At 36.7% G+C, this 23,774-nt stretch overlaps 1 protein-coding gene across 7 annotated transcripts in view; it reads right to left on the minus strand.

Annotated features, from left to right (window-relative positions):
* CEP350 (centrosomal protein 350) overlaps positions 1 to 23,774 on the minus strand; it is a 139,552-nt gene that overhangs the window by 17,788 nt on the left and 97,990 nt on the right. For 6 of the 7 annotated variants that reach the window (XM_073803734.1, XM_073803741.1, XM_019952653.3 and 3 more), the window contains 8 exons: positions 21,567 to 21,778; positions 19,038 to 19,182; positions 14,363 to 14,523; positions 11,387 to 11,523; positions 8,321 to 8,403; positions 5,303 to 7,305; positions 4,035 to 4,442; positions 3,788 to 3,934 (listed from right to left, as the gene is read on the minus strand). In XM_073803734.1, coding sequence (XP_073659835.1) covers positions 3,788 to 3,934; positions 4,035 to 4,442; positions 5,303 to 7,305; positions 8,321 to 8,403; positions 11,387 to 11,523; positions 14,363 to 14,523; positions 19,038 to 19,182; positions 21,567 to 21,778 — 3,296 coding nt within the window. Of the gene's footprint in view, positions 1 to 3,030; positions 3,116 to 3,787; positions 3,935 to 4,034; positions 4,443 to 5,302; positions 7,306 to 8,320; positions 8,404 to 11,386; positions 11,524 to 14,362; positions 14,524 to 19,037; positions 19,183 to 21,566; positions 21,779 to 23,774 lie in introns of all 7 variants that reach the window. The other variant, XR_012331324.1, reaches the window with a different exon arrangement.

The following is a 23,774-nucleotide window of genomic DNA, read 5'->3' on the forward strand; positions in this document are numbered from 1 at the left end:
TGTCTCTTCTAATAGTCTTTATTTTAAAGTCTATTTTGTCTGATATGAGAATTGCTACTCCAGCTTTCTTTTGGTTTCCATTTGCATGGAATATCTTTTTCCATCCCCTTACTTTCAGTCTGTATGTGTCTCTAGGTCTGAAGTGGGTCTCTTGTAGACAGCATATATATGGGTCTTGTTTTTGTATCCATTCAGCCAATCTGTGTCTTTTGGTGGGAGCATTTAGTCCATTTACATTTAAGGTAATTATCGATATGTATGTTCCTATTCCCATTTTCTTAATTGTTTTTGATTCGTTATTGTAGGTCTTCTCCTTCTCTTGTGTTTCTTGCCTGGAGAAGTTCCTTTAGCATTTGTTGTAAAGCTGGTTTGGTGGTGCTGAACTCTCTCAGCTTTTGCTTGTCTATAAAGGTTTTAATTTCTCCATCAAATCTGAGTGAGATCCTTGCTGGGTAGAGTAATCTTGGTTGCAGGTTTTTCTCCTTCATCACTTTAAGTATGTCCTGCCAGTCCCTTCTGGCTTGCAGAGTTTCTGCTGAAAGATCAGCTGTTAACCTTATTGGGATTCCCTTGTGTGTTATTTGTTGTTTTTCCCTTGCTGCTTTTAATATGTTTTCTTTGTATTTAATTTTTGACAGTTTGATTAATATGTGTCTTGGCATATTTCTCCTTGGATTTATCCTGTATGGGACTCTCTGTGCTTCCTGGACTTGATTAACTATTTCCTTTCCCATATTAGGGAAGTTTTCAACTATAATCTCTTCAAATATTTTCTCAGTCTCTTTCTTCTTCTCTTCTTCTTCTGGAACCCCTGTAATTCGAATGTTGGTGCATTTAATGTTGTCCCAGAGGTCTCTGAGACTGTCCTCAGCTCTTTTCATTCCTTTTTCTTTATTCTGCTCTGCAGTAGTTATTTCCACTATTTTATCTTCCAGGTCACTTATCCATACTTCTGCCTCAGTTATTCTGCTATTGATCCCTTCTAGAGTATTTTTAATTTCATTTATTGTGTTGTACATCGTTGCTTGTTTCATCTTTAGTTCTTCTAGGTCCTTGTTAAATGTTTCTTGCATTTTGTGTATTCTATTTCCAAGATTTTGGATCATCTTTACTATCATTATTCTGAATTCTTTTTCGGGTAGACTGCCTATTTCCTCTTCATTTGTTGGGTCTGGTGGGTTTTTATCTTGCTCTTTCATCTGCTGTGTGTTTTCCTGTTTTCTCATTTTGCTTATCTTACTGTGTTTGGGGTCTCCTTTGTGCAGGGTTCATAGTTCCCGTTGTTTCTGGTGTCTGTCCCCAGTGGCTAAAGTTAGTTCAGTGGGTTGTGTAGGCTTCCTGGTGGAGGGGACTAGTGCCTGTGTTTTGGTGGATGAGGCTGGATCTTGTCTTTCTGGTGGGCAGGTCCACGTCTGGTGGTGTGTTTCGGGGTGTCTGTGGACTTATTATGATTTTAGGCAGCCTCTCTGCTAATGGGTGGGGTTGTGTTCCTGTCTTGCTAGTTGTTTGGCATAGGGTGTCCAGCACTGTGGCTTGCTGGTCGTTGAGTGAAGCTGGGTGTTGGTGTTGAGATGGAGATCTCTGGGAGATTTTCGCCGTCTGATATTACATGGAGCTGGGAGGTCTCTTGTGGACCAGTGTCCTGAAGTTGGCTCTCCCACCTCAGTGGCACAGCACTGACTCCTGGCTGCAGCACCAAGAGCCTTCATCCACACGGCTTAGAATAAAGGGGAGAAAAAGTAGAAAGAAAGAAAGAAAGAGGATAAAATAAAATAAAGTAAGGTAAAATAAAATAAGGTTATTAAAATAAAAAATAATTATTAAGAAAAAAAAGTTTTTTCAAAAAGTAAAACAAAAAAAAGGACGGATAGAACCCTAGGACAAATGGTGAAAGCAAAGCTATACAGACAAAATCTCACACAGAAGTATACACATACACACTCACAAAAAGAGGAAAAGGGGAAAAAATAAATCTTGCTCTCAAAGTCCACCTCCTCAATTTGGGATGATTCATTGTCTATTCAGGTATTCCACAGATGCAGGGTACATCAAGTTGATTGTGGAGATTTAATCTGCTGCTACTGAGGCTGCTGGGAGAGATTTCCCTTTCTCTTCTTTGTTCACAGAGCTCCCGGGGTTCAGCTTTGGATTTGGCCCCGCCTCTGCGTGTAGGTCACTGGAGGGTGTCTGTTCTTCGCTCAGGACGGGGTTAAAGGAGCTGCTGATTTGGGGGCTCTGGCTCACTCAGGCCGGCAGGAGGGAGGGGTACGGAGTGCTGGGCGAGCCTGTGGCAGCAGAGGCCAGCGTGACGTTGCACCAGCCTGAGGCGTGCCATGCGTTCTCCCAGGGAAGTTGTCCCTGGATCCCAGGACCCTGGCAGTGGCAGGCTGCACAGGCTCCCCGGAAGTGGGGTGGGGATAGTGACCTGTGCTTGCACACAGGCTTCTTGGTGGTGGCAGCAGCAGCCTTAGCGTCTCATGCCCGTCTCTGTGGTCTGCGCTGTTAGCCGCGGCTTGCGCCCGTCTCTGGAGCTCCTTTAAGCAGCGCTCTTAATCCCCTCTCCTTGTGCACCAGGAAACAAAGAGGGAAGAAGAAGTCTCTTGCGTCTTCGGCAGGTCCAGACTTTTCCCTGGACTCCCTCCCAGCTAGCTGTGGTGCACTAGCCCCTTCAGGCTGTGTTCACGCCGCCAGTCCTCTCCCTGCGCTCCGACCGAAGCCCGAGCCTCAGCTCCCAGCCCCGCCTGCCCCTGCTTGAGCTGACAAGCCTCTCGGGCTGGTCGGCACCGATCCTCTGTGCGGGAATCTCTCCGCTTTGGCCTCCGCACCCCTGTGGCTGCGCTCTCCTCCTCGGCTCCAAAGCTCCCCCCTATCCGCCACCCGCAGTCTCCGCCCGCGAAGCGCTTTCCTAGTGTGTGGAAACCTTTCTTCCTTCACAGCTCCCTCCCACTGGTGCAGGTCCCGTCCCTATTCTTTTTTCTCTGTTTATTCTTTTTTCTTTTGCCCTACCCAGGTATGTGGGGAGTTTCTTGCCTTTTGGAAGGTCTGAGGTCTTCTGCCAGCATTCAGTAGGTGTTCTGTAGGAGTTGTTCCACATGTAGATGTATTTCTGATGTATCTGTGGGGAGGAACGTGATCTCCACATCTTACTCTTCCGCCATCTTTCCCCCTCTCTCCACCAATGTGATTTTAAAGTTGGTTTGCTGAGAGTCCTTGTAGCTTAATCTTTTCTTAATCTTTTCTTAAGGGCACTTAATCTTTTCAGGGGCTTCTCAGACAACAAGCAATACTTTTTGTATATCACATTACTCTCCCACATATTTCAAAACTACGTAACCAATCTGAAACCTCCAAAATCAAAGATGGAAAGTTAACATCTACGTGTCTAGGGTTGGCATGTTTGATATATGACATGTTTTCATGTACTTTTAGAATATTATATCTATCTCTAAGTCATTAAAAACTCACCTAAAACTCCTATGAATTGCAATAATTTATCTCCCTGAATATTTGCTGATTTTTTTTCTTAAATATTATAATATATATATATATATTTGTTCTGCGAAAAGTTGAGGATTTGGGATTCCCTCTCACCCTCATCCCTCTACTGCTCATGGACTGAACGAATCAACAAATATTTACTGAATACCTACTATGGGACAGGCCTTGAGGACAGAATGGTGAATAATATAGAAGATAATAATAATAATACTTGCTTTTACGACATTTACAGATCTGTACAAATGAAGAGCAAATCAAGAAAGGAGATACTCTACACTTTTCAGTTTACCTTGATTTCATCAAGGTTATTTGGATTTTTCACTCGTCGGAAATAACTAGAGTTGATTCTACATGGCTTCATCCAGACAGGCTGATTCAAGTTGGGATCCTCGGCAAATATTTCTTCAAAAATCTCTTTTGTTAAATCAAAAACCGCCTTGATAGAGAAAAATAAACAAATTAAAATGGCTAAGAATCCAAATTTCAGACAACAGAGAGAAGTTTAAAAATTAGAATTATCCTTCCATGTTACATACCTGTTTGTACACCCTTTTACTAGTGCTTTCTATATCTAGACCCTTACTGGCACAGCCAAGCAGTTTTGTAGGAATACTGATGCTGTGAAGATCATGACCTAATTCTTTCCAATTCCAAAGTTCTTCTGCTGCATTGTGTACAAGAATTTCTACTTCCTCCGCAGTATGTGGGACTGCCAATAATGTTTCACATGGCTTTTGTAGAGCTCCCTTAGGTTCTGCCATTAGAGGTACAATTGTTTCTTCTGCCTTATTCTTTTGTACCTTGTGAGAAGAGCTCAAACCAAAGTCTTCATCAAACCAGTCTTGATCATCTCCTAACACGCTCAGGAACTCCCGGCTAATCTCAAGTTCAGCAAGTCTCTTAGCAAGCTCTTCCTGCCCACTGGCACCGAATACTGGACTCTCCTACAGAAATGGAACCATTCAAACAGAGCACCATTTAGTAACCTCAGATCACTTAACAAGTTTGGGCTTTTTTTTTAAAGACAAAGCAAATATATTATTTATATATTCACTATTTCTCTGTAAATAAGCAAGACAGAAACAATATGGTGGCTACTAATGAACAATTTAAGAAAAAACTATCCTGTTTCCTGTAATTCCGCTCACATAAGCCTTACAACTGATTTTAATAAAATGTTTATTGATCATTTTTTCCTTTTCGTATCATCATTATTCTGTTTCTGAAGAACTGTTTTGCTTCTGAGATATGGAAATGAGATATAAAATTCTCACCTTTGGTGATTATCTAGCTCAAGTCACTCAAATTCATTACTGCTGTTCAATTGTCCATGCGCAACCTAAATAAGTTGATGGTCTGAGTATATGTCATAATGGATACATTTCAGTTTTACCAGAGTCAACATCACAACTGGTAATTTCTGCAAGGCAACTATGACTGAGTAGATATGTGAACAAATAATTTCATAGCCAAAAAAGAACTGGGTTGAGAACCAATGGAAATCTCCACGGAATGAATTTATTCAGTGAATCCAGAAAGAAATCTAATCTGTGGACAGTATACAGGGGTTTTCAACCCAGCATAAACCTGCCAGTGTTTATGACAACTCTATAGTGACCACTCATGACATAATAGAGGACAATTATACTTCAGACAGAAAAACAGCTACATGGCCTTTACAAACTACTGAAGTGATCTTTGTTTAACAAATAACACATCACCAAAAAACCTATCAGGAGCTACAGAATTAAAATGTACTATAAAGGCAAGGTTAATTGACATTTTCTCTAGACAAAATACTTACAGGTCTAGGACACATATCTGGTGAGGAAATCTCTTCTTTCTCATCTTCCAATTCAGACCTTAAGAAGCAACCTGGAACACTTGGTGACTGTTCCTCAAGATTCTGGGATAGGCCTTGGGGTGGTACTTTCTTTTGATCATCAACAAGAAGCTCTTGATTGCTAAGCTGGATTTTCTCATTCCTAGCTTTTTTGATTTGTTGTAGTTGATTGACTGTGTCCTTCACAAAGACTTTTAGTAAACTATCTGTCAGTAAGCTGACTGTTTCTAGTTGTTCCTTTGACTTTTTTTCCTCACTTGGTGGTGACCTCAGTTGGGCTTCCAATTGGTTCTTTTCTCTTGCTAAAAGGTCCAGAAGTGGGGTAGAAAGCTTTTCTGAAACTTCTGGATATAGGTTCTCTTCCTTTTCGGTAAACTGTTGTTGCTTCCTTAATTCTTCAGAAAAGGTATTACCTAAAGCATTGTCTTCTACAGCAGTGGAAACCTTTTCCGTGGCACCAGAAACAAGGTCTTTGTTTTCCTTTGAAGAAATCAGTGAATCCACTGAATTCTGCTGGTGAATATGGGTTTCAAGTACTCCAGAAATGTCCTGTATATTGTCTGTTTCTATTTTAAGGCTTCTATCAACTGAGGCTTCTGTGTCATGCATACTAGGTTGAGATTCCTTATAAAAACACTCAATCGCATCCTTTTCTCTGTCAAACTTGGGACCCTCTGTATCTTTTTGTTCTTGATTATAGTATTGATATTGTTCATCTGAATAAGAGTCTTCATCTTCATTTATGTCTACATAGTCATCGAAGTTTTCTGAAATGTGAGATATTTTTTGAGGAGGAGCAAAAATCCCATGCTTCTCTTTGCACACAAAGTATACAATGCCATCATATGTTCCACTGTTATTTCCTTCAGGTTTATCCAACTCCACTCCAGCCCAAAATCCTTTAGCAAAACTAGTCACACCTTTGAATCGAAGAGTTCCTGGCTGAACATTGCCAATCAACACCCTATCACCGATGTGGAAATCAAGTAACTCATCTGCAAGAGAAGCTGAAGCTAAGGAAGGGGATTCAGTAAGTCTCTGTTCATGCTCTACATCACTGCGCTCCTTACTTTTCATAAGCTCAGTGGGGGACTTGAGTTCTAATAGCCTTTCAGAATGGACACTGCTATGAATAGAAAGGCTTTTCTCACTGAGGCACTCACTGATTTCATCATCACTACCAAAGCTAGTGGCTCTACTTCTAGAGATCCTTGTTGCCTGTGACTTCTCTCTGCAAGACTGAGAGTCTTTCCTGAGTGACAACAAAGATGTCACCTCAAAGTCATCTTTGTACAATTCAGCTGAAATGTCTTTCTTGAAAGAAGATACTTCAAAATCTTCAGAGTATGATATCTCTTTACATGCAAAAAGATGTTCTGACCAAGATGAGTCTCTGCCCTTTATATTCTTTTGTACGTGAGTGTCTTTTTCTGATTGGATGTTTGCACTATGACCCACATCTTGATCTGACTGTCTCTCTTCTGACTCTTTTTTATGAAGATTTTCAATGGCTAATCTAACTAAGTCTTTCTGAACACTTATAGAATCTAAAGAAAGATCTTTCCTTGAAAGAATTTCAGATGAATCTCCCTGTTCCAGGTCTAGTGTCAGGAAGACATCAGGCTTCCTAGATTGTTTAGAATAGGCATCTTCAATTGCACTCTCCTCCAATTTTGCATATTCTACTTCATGTATTTCTGATTTTTGACTAGATTCTTTTTCAACCTTGGCATCTGACACATCAAGAATTCTATTAGAGGCAGTTAATTCTTTGAGAAGAGGTAATGAAGGGACATTTTCTAGAGAATCTCCAGAGTCTGCTCTGGTTCTCCTTGATGATCTGAGAATTGGAGAAGAAGTCTGAAAGTGCTCTTCTGTTCGACTGTCCAATTCAATCATTCTCTTTGCATATGCAGATAAAGAGCTTTCTGACACTGATCTCTCAGAACCTGCCAATGCAGCATCTTAAAGGGAAAAAAAAGATCACATCAAAATTATCTAATTCAATTTCTGGAACCAAAGTTTAAATAAAAGCTAAATATTGGTGAGAAAAAAGCTCTGGTCAATAAATAGGACCTGTTTTACAGGTTACAGTATAAGGTAAGTTTTTCCTTTAAGAGAATATACTGTACCAACAATAAACAGAACATTTAAAAAATGACTGAAAATTTAAAGTTTGGTATAATTTTTTAAGTGTTGTCAACTTACAAAGTAAAGAAAAATGGATCAAAGTTTATGGAAATGTTAATCCTCAAATCATGCAAAAACAGAATTGTATGATGGATATTACATATATTCTTCGAAAACAAAAGCAATGAAGGAAGGACAAATGCAGGGACTTCAACTAACCTCTTGAATGTAAAAAAGGAAAAAAAAATCAATTATTTCTGCAACTATAGCACTTTAAGAGCTAAAATTGCAAAATAAGAAGAAAATAAGGTTTGATGAACTAACAAACCACGAATTACAAGTTTTAAATTCAAATCTCTGTTTTGTCATTGTTACTAGGTAGGCTTTTTCATGTCTCAGTTTTATTTCCTCATTGAATTACACTTTATTTTCAATAGTTCTTATCTTTCTTTGGATTAAATTGAAAAAAAATGTATGTAACTACTTACACTGAGAAACAGCATAGGCTGAAAATATATATAATCAGATACAAAATCTGATTAAGGGAGAATTTAGATAATGACGATACACTCACAGCCATTTTGGATTAATGTCTTTATGCCTCAGTTTTCATCAGTTATTGGGACAATAAAGACTGATTCACATAACTTAGGCATAACCAACAAATCACTTTAAAATAGTAACTTAAAATAACTTAAAATAAAAGTAAAAGTAACTTAAAATATTAAATAATCTATTATCTTTAAGAAATTCACTTTTTAACCAAAAAGCTGCAGAGGTGGAATTTTGTAACTTGTATAATCTTTAGTCTATGTAGATACTATGTGATAATTTTTTCTAGTTACATACCAACATGTTCAGCAATAGACTCCAGGGATCCTCTGGAACGTTCTGACTCTGTCAGTGATTTCCAATTCTTTGCTGTTTCAGATCTAAAGTAGAAAAATTAATAAACAGAAATAAATGTATTGCTGATACTGTAATAACTGGTAACAAAAAGCAGTCAATTCTTAGACAACTGCTTCTTTTTTCTTCTTCGCAGGAAGTATTCCAACCTTTGCCACTTCCACCAAGTCTATTTGTGGCCTTCATCACACTCAGTAGATGATCTTGCCTCTTTTAATGAGAGAAACAGAGGCCATCAGCATGACCCTTCTTATCTTCAACCTTTTTACCTACAAATTTATCTATATTCACAGCCATCCCAACTGCCTTTCCTCCTGTCTGCAAGGAAGAAAAAGGTGTATCTCTCACACTTGTTCAAACTTCTTTCTGCCCCAAATCCCATACATTTCCACAGCCTCATTGATGGTACTCTTCAACTGTCCATTCTTTTTCCTACAATCTTTAGTCCTTCAATCTGGTGACTTTTTTCCCCTCAGCTTATATGCATGCCTCAAGCCTCAAAAAAATCCCCCCCCCCCGATCTTTTTCTTCCCTTGTTTTTTAAAGTTTTTATTTTATACTGGACTGTAGTTGACTTACAATGTTGTGTTAGTTTCAGGTATACAGCAAAGTGATTCAGTTATACATATATCTATTCTTTTTAAAATTCTTTTCCCATTTAGGTTGTTAAAGAATACTGAGCAGACTTTTCCCCCTCAATTCTTTATTCCTCCACCTGGTGCTACTGTCCTCTTTCATGCTTTAAGTTGACATTCACAATCTTCATTTTCTTGCTTTCTTTTTATTTGCTAAGTCCTAATATTTGGCTTCTACTCCTACTTCTTTATAACCCCCTTAAATGTTGCTATTTTATCATATTTAGTACTTGGCTCCCTTTTATTCTCTCTGAATTTGCAGACCTTTTTCACCCAAATGTTCACCCAAATGTTGTTATATTTATAGCTTCAACCACCATCTATATGCTGATCACCCCAAATTAAAAAGCTAACATCTTTCCTGGATAATTCCACTTAGATGAACTACAGGTACCTCAAAATTAACATTTTAAAACCAAAATCATAAGACTCCCACCGAAGAACACCTAATTTTCCATTTAGGTTAGTGGAACTTTGACCCAACAAACTACTATTTAAGAGAAACACGGGAGTCATCCAGCTTTTTCCTGCTTCCCTATCTAGCACTTTAATTTGTAAAGTATACTTCTTAAAAATTCCTAAAATCGATCTCCTATTCTCTATTCTTATTACAGTGCATTATCTGAGGGCTGGCTTAGACTACTGTTATCCCTGCTTCTAAACTTACCCCTTTCTATCTTTCCTTCATATTGTAGTCAGAAAGATTTCTCTAAACAGAAATCTGATTCTACCATTCTCTGGTTAATAAAACTATAAAACCATTCAATGGATTGTAGAAATTAAAATAAAACTTATGTATAATGTAATATAAAGGAAAAATGTATAAGTAACAAAATTACACACAAAATCTAAGCATAAAAAATCCTAGATGGGGCTTCCCTGGTGGCGCAGTAGTTGAGAGTTCGCCTGCTGATGCAGGAGACACGGGTTCATGCCCCAGTCTGGGAAGATCCCACATGCCACGGAGCGGCTAGGCCCGTGAGCCATGGCCGCTGAGCCTGTGCGTCCGGAGCCTGTGCTCCGCAACGGGAGAGTCCACAACAGTGAGAGGTCCGCGTAACGCAAAAAAAAAAAAAAAAAAAAAAACCTAGATGGAAATATATCTAATTGTTGACATTTGTTGTTTTGGGATAGTTAGGTATGATATGATTTAAACTTTTATCTTTTTACCACTTCCCTCAATATTCTAGTAGCAATAATAATAACAACTAATACATAGTGCTAATTGTGTGCTAGGCCCTGTTCTACGTTAAGTCTTTTAACTCTCATAACAAGTTTATTACTCAGGTGTTGGTATAGGGATCTAAATCCCTATTACAAAATTGAAACACAGACAGGTTAAATAACTTGTCCCAAATTAAAAAGCTAGCTGGTACTGGAGTCAGGATTCAAATCCCGGTAATGCTAAATTAATTGTAATGAGCCTCTATAACATTTCTAAAAAACATTTCTAAAATATTTCTAAAAAATATCCTAAAATATGCTTTTAAAAAAAATTTAACAGCGTCACATCTTCTAAAAAAGTAAATTAGAAACTACTAAGAATGCGTGAGTACAAGGTTATCACAATTTGTTTTTTATTTTTCCAGTCTCTTCTCCTAACTCCAGCTACATCCTATGATGTTCAGCTTCCATGATATGCCAAGCTCTCTGTTGCTTCTGGTCACTCATGAGTGCCCTTCTCTCTGAAATATCCCCTATTTCTCAGTCCCACTTACCTATATAACCTCTATTCACTCAAAATTTAGTTTAAATATTACTACCTGACTTTCTTATATACCATATTATATATTCTAATAGTGCTACTTTGTATCTTCTGTATTTGTATTCACTGATTGCATAATATTCTATCCCTGGAAAGAACCATCATTTACTGGGCTATTCACCAGTTCTGGACATAAAGGCTGCTTCCAGTGTTTATGTTATAAACATAATATAAAAGATGTTATTATAAACATATTCATGTAAATAGATATTTTTGATAGCCCATATTTTCTCAAGCTAGATTTTCAGAAGTGGAATTACTGAGTCAAAAGTTACAGATTGTTTTTGACTTTTGAAACATTGCCAAATTGTTTTCCAAAACAACTATACCAACCTACAATGCTATAATAGCAATGCTGGAGAGTACTATTTTTACAGCTCCCATCAGATTTCAGGATTCAAAATATATTTTAAAATCTGTATCTTATTATAAATTCTATTTGTGATTATATCATAAATAACAAATTTACTTTAGTGAAACTGAAAATATAAACCAATATTTTCACTTCTACAATTTCACAGTTACCTAAAAGATAGCTTCTACTTAAAACCTTTCCTTATTCCTTTCTCAAACAAGGCAGAATATAGGTTAGTTATCAAAAATTTCTACCTGTGTAGTGGAAGGGGCTTGATCTTGGGTTTTTCAGAAGCTGAGGAGAGCGTTTTAATCTGAGGCTTGGCTGTTGGTGATGTTTCCAAATCTCGGCTAAGCTCGGCTTCAGTTTTCTTAATGAATTCATCATATGACTAAGTTTAGAAAAATCAAAGGAGTCACTACACAGAAGTTTTTAAACTATCTTAAATTATAAAATAGTATATTTTATGGTAAAATATTCAAACCGTAAAAAAGATATAAAATTCTTTCTCCCTGCATCAGTATTATTTCCCAGAGTTCTAAAATCAGTTACTTGTATAGCCTTCTTGAAATAGTCTATGTATAAGCAAGCTGTATAATTGTAATACTAATATCAATTAGGAAATAACAGTCTCAGTCTACAGAAGTTTAATACTTTTGAAGCAATAGTTCAGGCCGTGCCACATTAAAAAACTTCTTTAGCTAATTATATAATTATTCTTTAAAGGATGCCTTAATACATTCCTGGTATTTTTAAGAAGTTTAGCCTTTACACTAAGTTTCAATGGCAGTAAGCTTCTTAAGGGGTGAGCACTTCAGGAATACAAATTTCAAGGAGAGGGAAGGGAGTGGTTGGGAGTATGATAATATAGAATTGCAAAAATATTTCTTAGTCATTAGCCATTCTGTAAACAAAACTTCACTAATTTATAATTCTAACTTGAATGAAATCTAAGGGAAGCCCTCCTTCTATTAGAAAAACCTCCTCAGTTTTCTAGCCTAAAATTAATCCCTACTTTTACTTCTCTCACATTTAAGACCACAGCTGTTTTGCTCAACACGATATGTCCAGTACCTATTCACAGTGTCTGGCTCAAAGAAGGCTGAGTGAATGAGCAGATGGATGTTTGTCAACTGCTGCAGTTCCCTAAAACTTAGGCTAAAATCACTATTTTTATAACTATCACCGTCTATGTTACCTTCCTCTGAACTGTCAATGTTTTGATAAACATTGGTATTAAACATATACTACAGCTAGATGATTTGGCTAGCTAGGTATACATAAGGACAATGATTTCTCAGATCTGAAAGCTATACTTATATGAGTGTAGTTCATTTATTAAATATGTGATCAAATAAAATCCAAAAGGTTTTTTTCGTATGAACTGCTATATATTATATATTTCTCTATCATATACTATAATTGTAAAATCTAAATACAGAACTTTCTTTTGCCTTTATTTAAACCGTTTAATAGAATGTTGAATGAGATGGATCTTTTGTATCCTTCTCTAGATATCCTTCCGGGTGACATACCTATTAATGAACTTTTTGGGCAATGCCATTCAATCTAACAGTATTTCATTTAGCTTTCAATGGCTCCACATGACCTATAGCAGTACTTTTAAATCCTGGGCCCCACCCTAGACCAATTAAATCAAAATCTCTGGAAGTGAGCCTGGATATTTGTATTTTTCAAAAAAGCTCCTCAGTTAATTCTAATGTATAGTCAGGTTGAACGCTACAGACCTATACAGGATGAAGTCCAAACTTATCAGTCTGGTTTCTAAGGCCCTGAACATGATCTTTATTTTTAAATTTTGTTCCTCACTACTTTCCAACATGAACTTCTCAGCATGGCCACTGAATCTTAACCACTTTTTCTTACTTCTAAACATATGTGCAAGTTACAATTCCCATTCCCATCTCTGTATTGTGTGCCTGTGTAAACGTCTATCTTCTCCAGATCTGTTAGCAGGTCTATTTTCTATGTGGAAGATAATGTAGTGTAACAGCAGGGGCACAGAATTTGGAATTCGAGCTAGATTAAAATCCTAGTTTTAACACATGTGAGCTGTGTGTCTCTGGATATCATTAATCTCACTAAAACTTAGTTTCCTCATCTGTAAAAGAGGGATAGTAATATCTACACCTTGTTACTTTGAGGATAAAATGAAAAATACGTGTAAAGTAATTACCTGAGTTTCCAGCACATAAATATGCACCTGACTAATTAATGTAGGAGGACACATGTTTGGTGTTACCACACAAGGATGATTAAAAGAAGAGAAATTCTGGCTAAGCATAACAAAGAGCTTTCTAACACTTAGAGCACCTCGAGTCCAACCGATGAAACCAACTGCCTTGAAAATCTGAAATTTGCTATTACTGGAAGTGTCTGGATAGAAGCTGAATGATCAGGTCAGGCCGTGAGAAGGGATTCTTATGATGAGCAGGAAGTTCAGACCGGTTCTATAACGAATGTGGTGTTTAGGAACACTAGGCTGGCAGAATGCATGTAAGCTATAGGGAAGCGACCAGAGGCAGGGACATTTAAGAGGCTATGTAGACAACAGAGGCAGGAGGACATAAGGGCCCCAAATAGCTTGATGGCAGTAGGAATGGAAAGGGACAAGCAAGAAGATTTATGAAAAAAGTACCAGTGGGATCTGGTGACTGAATGGATGGGAGAAAACAGAATGAGGAAGACATAAAAACTAGGTTTCCAGACTGGGGTAGGATCAGGGAAGGTTGCTAGAGTTAAGGAAAGTCAAGTTTAGAGTTATTATTTAGGAGCCATTCAAACAGTACAAAGAGTCGTACTAATAAGTCGTGTGGCATGAAACACCACTCCGCTTTAAAAAAAAAAAAAGGCAGTAACAGTTCCAATAGCTAGGATTATTTATCTAATGGTTCTTTGCTTTAGAGGACACGGATATCAATTTTTCTTTCATAGGCCTAATCTTTCTTCTTTAGAAAAAAACTTATTTTAATACTTTTACTATTTACTTTAATACCTGATATTATAATATTTAACATTTTAATTTAATATTTAATTTAATCTTTCAAGCAAGAGTTTGTTCAGATTTTTTTTTAAAGTTAGGTTAAAATGTGGTACAAAATTAATATTGAAAAATTCTAATCCATTACTTTATGAACAACACTAAAAGCATTTCAGGGTTCACATTTATATTAGCCTTGAAATTAAACCCCTTTCTTCTTATTTCTAACCTCCAATTGTTTGATTAGACTGGCTTCTTGGGCTTTCAGTCTTTCCTTTTGCCTTTTTTTCTGTTCCTTCTTCAGTTGGTCCACAACTGATTTTCTTTTCCGCAGCTCATCCTTCAGGGCTCTGATCCTACCTTCAATGTCACTCTGGTCAGATGTAGTTTCTAAAAGAGATACAGAATCTTTTTATTTAACTTAAAGATAAAGTTAACTCAGTAACTATTAATAAAAAGCACCAATGTAAAGTCAATCTAACATTTAAAATTTGAGCTTCAGAAAAAAATTATTAGTGATTTGCATCCTTTCTTTTCCCCTAAATCTCTATGGGGAGGGTGGGTGTCTTCCTATCTGTTTTCACTTTCTAATTGCACTATTTGAAACTGCAAATAAATCTCAAGGTACCCTGTTCTTGATAAGATAAGCAGCTGGAAGTTGAAAAACTTTTGGTTAGTAAACTTTGGACATTCTGCAAGGATTTAGTTCCTGGTGACAAGACAGCCATATTTAACTGTACTTCCTCTTGGTTATTAATAGTAGTTTGATACTTTTTAAGTCATATTAAAATCAAAGTGGAATTTTAACATTTTAAATTGATTGTGAGTCATCAGCTGATGTCTTAACATCACATAAAAGGAGAGAGAAAAATTATAAAAAAATATACTCTGCAGTAAGCTTTCTTTGGAAGCTCTTAAAATATTTAAAATAACTGAAATGAAACTAGTTAAATCTTATTTTCTTCCCAACAATTCAGACACATATATACACATAAAGTAGATGTCCAGTCATAGCAAAATCATGAAAAAGACATTTCATTGTAAGTGTCATGCATATCTTATAAAAATAAGTATCATTTAAAAACACTGTTTATTTCACTACACATGGAAATTACATAGAAAAAGAAAAAAGACTGTTCCTCACACCTCCTCCCTGAATCACACAATGGTGTCATTTAATGAGTGAGACATTTAATAGTCTTATAAGAGAAATACTATTGTATACAAATCTGAAGACTCAGATGTACATTACAACATTATATCATAAACAATCAGGTTTTTTCAAGCATTTCAGATTAAACTGCATAGAACTAGTCACAGAATTTATTTTAAAAAGATAATAGTCTTTTTTTGCAATGTGATCTAAATATCTGGATTACAAATAATGACATCTAAGTTCCTGCCACTTTTATGTCCTAACTTAAGGTATACTAGGAAGTTATATCCATCTTATACCAGTAGTCGCATCAGACTGAGCCCTTAGCATGGGCAAAGTTTACTACTTAGTGATCAACACTCATAAAATGAAGTAACAATAAAGGCCATTTTCAACTCAGGATCTATTACTAGTAATCGGTAAGGTGTTTGATACTTACCCATTTCTAGAATTGATGTGAAAATTAAATAAGGTATATAAAGCATGTAGCACAGTACCTGGACTACTATTACAGCTCAGTAAATGGTGGTAGTATTAGTACACATAAAACAAACATTTTTATGTAGCCATATTTTATGTAACATATTTTTTGGTTTAAAACTAAAAAAGGTTGTAGAGATGAGATATCAACTGAATATCCTGCTCATGCTTTCTTTTAATTTCTGAAGAAAATAATCAATTGGTTTCAGGGTTAAAAGACTCTGAACCTTAGCGGTAAGCTTTACAGTGATTTAACTGATGATTCTAGTACAATAATTGGGGGTAGGACTGTAGGCTGGGCAAAAAATTATAATCTTTCTAAAATGAAGTATAAATCCATATCTTTGCATCTTCTACAGCTGTGTATTCTTTTAACTGTGTATTCTTTATGTGCTTCCAAAACTTGAGATGTTACTTTGATAAAATTTTATAGGAGACTACTACACTCCCACAGACTTAGTTTCAACTCTGCCCCCCAAAAGTTTATTTTAAATGAATATATTTTAAAAATTGGATATGTCAACAGTGATTTTTTAAAATAAAAATATCTTTATCATCTATGATTGTGAAGATTTAATAGCAGATGATGAGAAACTTCAAGTTTTAGATGAAAGACCTTGGGAAATGTTTTTATTTTTAAGTACTAAAGAAACGAAAATCCTACAAATGAAGGGTAGAGATTAAGTAAAAGTCTATGAGAGTGAATGGGAATACATTTTATATATGCCCAAATCTAGTATTACAACAGTGTTTATCATCAGTAACATCTAAGAGAATCTCTATAATTTTTTTTTTTTTAATCCAAGAGACTTTCTAGATGAATGCATTGTCTTTATGAAATTCTCTCCTACAGGGTTTTTTGGAAGGTGAGGGGACAGGGGAAGTGGCAGGTAAATGATACTTCAGTTTGTTGAAACACATCAAGACAGAATAAGCAGATGGACAGAATAACTCAATCAAAAATTAAGTTCGGGGGCTTCCCTGGTGGTGCAGTGGTTGAGAGTCCGCCTGCCGATGCAGGGGACATGGGTTCGTGCCCCAGTCCGGGAAGATCCCACATGCCGCGGAGCGGCTGGGCCTGTGAGCCATGGCCGCTGAGCCTGCGCGTCCGGAGCCTGTGCTCCGCAACGGGAGAGGCCACAACAGTGAAAGGCCCGTGTACCGCAAAAAAAAAAGAAAAAAAAAAAATTAAGTTTGATTATCTGACACATGCTGACTGTATTAATTTTGGTTTATAACAAACTCTCCATCACTTAAGTGAGAAAGGTATTATATAACTCCACGACATTAAAATTTACCACTTCCATAAATACTGCATATAAATGATGTCATCATGAATAGGTAGACGGCATTATAGTTGAAAAATCTCAGAGCTGTTTTTCTAAAGCTGTTCTTGCTTAAATATGTTTTACCAATAAAACAGTATCTTATAAATATTATCATTAATCCTTGTTGCATAACTCATGCAAGGATGGTTAAGATATTATTTTCCATTGCTACAGATAGAAAAGATTATCTAATATGGGAAGGAAACTTAAGAGAGTCATCAGTATGTAATAGAGCCATGATGAGAATCCATATTTCCAAGTATCAAGTTTATGTCCACTGACATATTATTCTACTGGCAGTAACTTTTCACCAGAGTACATGAAAGCAAATATATAAAAATGCTAATCACTTGCAACAGATAAATATGACAGACAGGGACTTCCCTGGTGGTCCAGTGGTAAAGAATCTGCCTTGCAATGCAGGGAACGTGGGTTCAATCCCTGGTCAGGGAACTAAGATCCCACATGCCGCGGGGCAACTAAGCTGTGTGCCACAACTACTGAGCTCACGCGCCTCAACTAGAGCCCGCATGCTGCCAACTACAGAGTCTACATGCTCTTTAACCCGTGCGCCACAACTAGAGAAGAGAAAACCTTCATGCCACAACTAGAGAGAAACCTGCACACCACAACTAGAGAGAAGCCCACGCACACAATGAAGATACCCCATGTCTCAACAAAGATCCCGCGTGCTGCAACTAAGACCTGACACACCCCAAAATAAATACAATAAACAATAAATAAATCTTAAAAAAAACAATTTAAATATGACAGACAACATTCTTCAACTTTAATTACTGGCTTGATCCAGTAATTCCATTTCTAAGAATTTATTCCTACTGAAATATTCAACAGGGATCTATATAAATGAAGATGTTCATTACAGCATTATTTGAAATATTGAAAATTTTGAGAAAACCTACATGACTATCACTAGGGAAATGGTTAAATAAATTATGGTATACCTACCCTTTGAAATATTATGCAGTTATTCAAAGAATAAAGGAGATCTATAAATATGGGCATGGGGAAAAAATCCATGATTTATTACTGTTTAAAACATTGAAAACAAAGGGGGTACAGAATAGAATCAAAGATCAAAAAATGAATAGTATTTTTCACTTTTCCTTTACTAAATGTCTACTCTCAAAAGAAAACTGAAAATGAACTCAAAAGACATACACTCAACATGGTATTAATCTTCCTCAGAATCCTACATAAACAAGTATTGTCTGTCTAGATATGCCTCCCACGATCAATGCCTTGAATCAAGTCTTCTAGAGTAAAGGCTGTTTATTCTTTCATAATCTATATGCCACAGAGATTTACAGTATGATAGAGGTTATGGGAAAACAGATAATGCTCCCCACTGCCATGTGCAGTCTCTTCTCTACTTTTCCTCCCTTTAGTCTTATGCTACCCTGCTCTACCACCTCCTATTTCTCCTCACTGTCATCATTAAATCATTCAAGAAACATTTAATAAATACCTACTATGTGCAATGCAAAGTACCTGCTAGGGCCTGGTGCTACAACTGTTAAAACATAGGACTTTCCTTTGCAGAAGTCTATATTCTAGTAGGGGAAACCTGCTGTGTAAAGTTTGATTACAATTTATGTGTTGCCTGGTATAACAAGTTGAAGAGCAGAGCACTATGGGAACACATAAGCAGTGCCTGACACACACCAAAAATTCAAAGAATGTGTGATGAATAAATGACTATTAACATCCAAGAATATAACAATTTATCATATTGGTGTAATTAGGGATATAATTATCAATGAAAAGCAAAGAATTATGCGATTTAGTCTTGGCAAGAAAAAAGTCTTTACAAATGAAACAAAGAATAACATTTTACCAGCCATACAGTTAGACAAAGCTTATTAAAGAGGAATTCAAATATAGTGCAAAGAAAACTAACTCCTCCTTGTTAGTCTTACCTGACTGTGTCATAGATAATGACTCATCTGACCAACTATAACAGTGTTGATGGGACTTGACGGGTAGACGACATTGTCCTCCAGTTCTATGACTTCCTTTGCTAGACTCCTGCTTTGACACAGATGTGCAGCTTTTAGGAGGTGACTGTTCAAACAGAAAATCAAATGGGAACCGTTTTGTGATACAGTTGTAAAATTCTATTTAAAATTCAAGATACGAACCAGTTGAAGATAATATTTACAAAGAGTTTTAAATAACTTTATGAAATAAAAAGTGAAAAAAGTTTGCAAAATATACTAAGGATAAGATCTTGACTTTTTAAAGGTAGAGAAAAAAGTTATAAAAAAGCATGCTTTTAAAAAATGTTTATAATAAATTATGAGTGATACTTACCCCCTTATTCGTTTTGAATCAGTGATACTTACCCCCTTATTCGTTTTAACTTTAAAATCAGTGATACTTACCCCCTTATTCGTTTTAACTTTAAAAATACTAAATATGGGGGTGCAGATATCTCTTCGACATAGTAATTTCACTTCCTTCAGATATATATCCAGAACTGAATTTGCTGGATCATACGGTAGGTCTTCATTAACAGATGAATGGATAAAGAAAATATGACATACACACACACACAAACACACACACATGCACACACACAAATACTATTCAGCCATTAAAAAACCCAAACAAACCAGAAATCCTGTCATTTGAGACAACACGGATGGATCTTGAGGGCATTGTACTAAGTGAAATAAGTCAGAGAGAGAAAGACAAATACTATATGATCTCACTTATATGTGGAATCTAAAAAAACCCAAACTCATAGAAAAAGAGATCAGACTTGTGATCAGCAGAGGTGGGGGTGGAGAGGTGGGGGAACTGGGTGAAGCTGGTTGAAAAGTGTAAGCTTCCAGTTATAAGACATATAGGTACTGGGGATGTAATGTACAACATGATGACTATAGTTAACACTGCTATATGGTATATTTGAAAGGTGCTAAAAGAGTAGATCCTAAAAGTTCTCATCACAAGGAAAAAAACTTTTTGTAACTATATGAGGTGATGGATATTAACTAAACTTATTGTGGTAATCATTTCACTATATATATATATATATATATGTCAAGTTATTATGCTGTACACCTTTAACTCACACAGTGCTGTGTGTCAATTGCATGTCAATAAAACTGAAAAAAAATTTAAATATACTAATGTACTACTTTTATGGAAGGAAAGAAGGAGAAATGGAAGCGGGAAGGGAAGAAAAAGAGCATAAGAAGACTGCCCAAATGAGATTATTTATTACAAAGGGTGTAATTTCTACCTTGATATCAAGTGGAAGTGAGAATGTCTGATTTGATTCCTAGCTATCACCACTTCCTATCCCTGTGACTATGGGCAAGTTTCTTAGCCTGCTAAGCTTCAGAGTGGGGCTTAAAATCTAAAGAATTGTTGTGAGGATAATCTACATAAGGCATTCAGCATACTACCTGGCACTTGGTACGTAAACACTCAATAAATATTACTTCTTATTATAGAAGTGACTTTAAGACACACTGAATTTAGGTGGATTCTTTTTTTTAAACACAAAGAGGCTTTAACAATGTTTGTGTTCACTTATAATATTTAATATTGTTATGCTATAAAAAGAAACAAAATTGAACTATTTGTATTGAGGTGGATGGACCTAGAGTCTGTCATACAGAGTGAAGTAAGTCAGAAAGAGAAAAACAAATACCGTACGTTAACACATATATATGGAATCTAAAAAAAAAAAAAAAAAAGGTTCTGATGAACCCAGGGGCAGGACAGGAATAAAGACACAGATGTAGAGAATGGACTTGAGGACACGGGGAGGGGGAAGCATAAGCTGGGTCGAAGTGAGAGAGTAGCACTGACATATATACACTACCACATGTAAAAGAGATAGCTAGTGGGAAGCAGCTGCATAGCACAGGGAGGTCAGCTCAGTGTTTTGTGACCACCTAGAGGGGTGGGATAGGGAGCGTGGGAGGGAGGGAGACGCAAGTGGGAAGAGATATGGGAACATATATATATATATATATATATAACTGATTCATTTTGTTGTGAAGCAGAAACTAACACACCATTGTAAAGCAATTATACTCCTATAAAGATGTTAAAAAAAAAAAAAGAAAAGCCACACTGGTGTGGTTTAAGGTCTTATTGTTTCTATTACATGACAAAACAGACTATAATAAGAACTTGTATTGTCTCACATATTATCTTTATTAAAAACTTTAGAAGTTCCTATCCCCTAAATATTAAAAACTTCACAGCATATAATTTTATAACTGCCCCTAAAGCTAAAATTCATATATTTATAAATCTTTAGGAGGCAAGGAAAAGCTTTATTTCTACTCAAATATCATATAGTATATGTTACAGGTATGGGTGATAGTCAATGCTGTCCTTTAATAGCAAGAATATAACTGTTAATAATATACCTTTCAGGCAGGTTTTTTTCTAAAGAAGCTTTAAGATATAAATATATATTAACTTACATGTTTACTAGGCGAGGTAGAAGATTCCAGTTCTTGTGAAAAAACCATTTCTTCAGTAAGTATACTGTGATCTGGACTTCCAGGCTGCTCCTGAACTATAGATTCAGATGGTATATATTCAACAGCAGGGCTGCCCAATTCTTCTGGAATAGAGCTTTCACTGTGTAGATGAGAGTAGGAAGGTATTGGAGATTCTGTTTCACTCACTATTTCTAGAAGAGGGTGAAAACAAGAAAAAGTACACAATCTTGGTCAAGGGACATGTTCATCTGTTAAACTTCACATTTGTTTTCAGCATAATTTCATTAGTTGCATTTAGATATAATTTTTAATCCCACCACTTAGTGAATCACATTTACTATAATATCCATTAGTCTAAGAATTTTGGCTGCTGCAAACTGAGAGAAGATATCTGTAACATATAATCAGCAATGATAATGACTGACAACCTGAATGTAAAGATGCACAGCAATTACAACTCATATATTCATTTAGAAATGGAATCAATCCAACCACTTTGGAAAGAAATTTGGGAGTATTTGGCAAAGATGAAAACACTCTATGATCTAGCAATTCCACTTCTAGGTATAAATCCTAGATAAATCTTGTATACATGCAGCAGGAAACATGTACATGGTTACTAGTAGTATTGTTATAATAGTCAAAAACTAAGTAAAATAAGTAAATTGTGGTATATTTATAAACTGAAATGCTGCACAGCAATAAGAATGAATGAACTGCATGCACTGATGGAGATATATTATGAATTTTACTCAGCACTTTCAGAATTTGTAGCACTGCCTTGCCTCTGGAATTTCCTGTCCATTGTGGCCTCTCCTCTAAAAAAACAAATACTTTTGACACTTAACATAAAATTCTTGACATTATACTTGTCTAACCTTAAGAATGTACACTGCTTTCCTTCTTTATCACTATGGATACAATGTCCCACAAAGATTAGGTTATATCACACTTTGGGTCAATACTGATAACATTTGGTATACTCAATTCCAAAAGTATCACTGAAGACTTCGGGCCTGAAATTCATAAAATAAGTTTATTTAGCAAAAGAAATACCTATATCCCAAAGAATGTTTCACTTCAATAAACAAGGATGACCTAACACCTAAAAGCATTTCAGTTAAAAATTTTAAAAGATGTCTTTTTGGAGGGCAATTGCCCCGCCCACTTGGGCAGAGGGAGCCTGTTGAGCTCCCAGGCCTGTCCCCTGTCCTCCAAAGTCCCCCTCCAGGCCACGTAGGTCCTTGGGGGCATAGGAGGGAACGCAGGGAGATCAGGAAAGTCAGTGGGGAGGCACCCTCCCAGATTGGAGGAGCAGGAGAGGACAGGACGGTGTGTGCCCCACGCACTTGAGCCCAGGAAGCCTGCTGCGCTCCCAGTGAGGTACCCTGCCCTCTGAGACCAGGGGTGGGGGGTACACCTGGGTCCCTTCTGTTCCTTGAGCCTAAGCCCCAACCGCCACAGCCCCCAGGGCCTTTTCCAGCCCTGTGGGTCCTGAGCATTGGCCCCACCCTCCACCCAAACCTCGCCTTTGCTTAGGCCCCGCCCTCCACAGCCAAGGCCTTCCTCCCCCCTACTCCACCCTTTTTTCTTTTCTCTCCTCTTTTTTACTATTGTGGTACTGATATACCTTCCAGGTGTTGATTCATCTATATTTTTATTTTTATATTCTTCCTAACATATCTGTTAGTTTCCTAGTCTAACTTTATTTTTTACTTTGTTACTGTTCTTTTTTTTTTTTTTGCTGCCCCAGGCGGTTTGTTGGATCTTGGTTCATGAGCCCGGGGTTGGGCCAAAGCTCTTGCGGTGGGAGATTTGAGTCTGAACCATTGAACTAACAGAGAACCTCAGACCCTAGGGAATATTCATCGGAGTGAGGTCTCACAGAGCTCCTCATCTCAGCACCAAGACCCAGCTCTACCCAACAGCCTACAAACTCCAGTGTTGGAAGCCTCAGGCCAAACAACCATTAAGACAGGAACACAATCCCACTCATTAAAATTAAAAAAAAAAAAAAAAGGAGATGGGAAGAAAATACGTCACAGATGAAGGAGCAAAGTAAAAACCTACAAAACCAAATAAATGAAGAGGAAATAGGCAATCTACCTAAAAAAGAATTCAGAGTAACAACAGTAAAGATGATCCAGAATCAGAATGGAGGCACGGATTGAGAAAATACAAGAAATG

This window comes from Tursiops truncatus, chromosome 1, assembly GCF_011762595.2.
Source record: "Tursiops truncatus isolate mTurTru1 chromosome 1, mTurTru1.mat.Y, whole genome shotgun sequence".
NCBI classification, from domain to species: Eukaryota; Metazoa; Chordata; class Mammalia; order Artiodactyla; family Delphinidae; genus Tursiops; species Tursiops truncatus.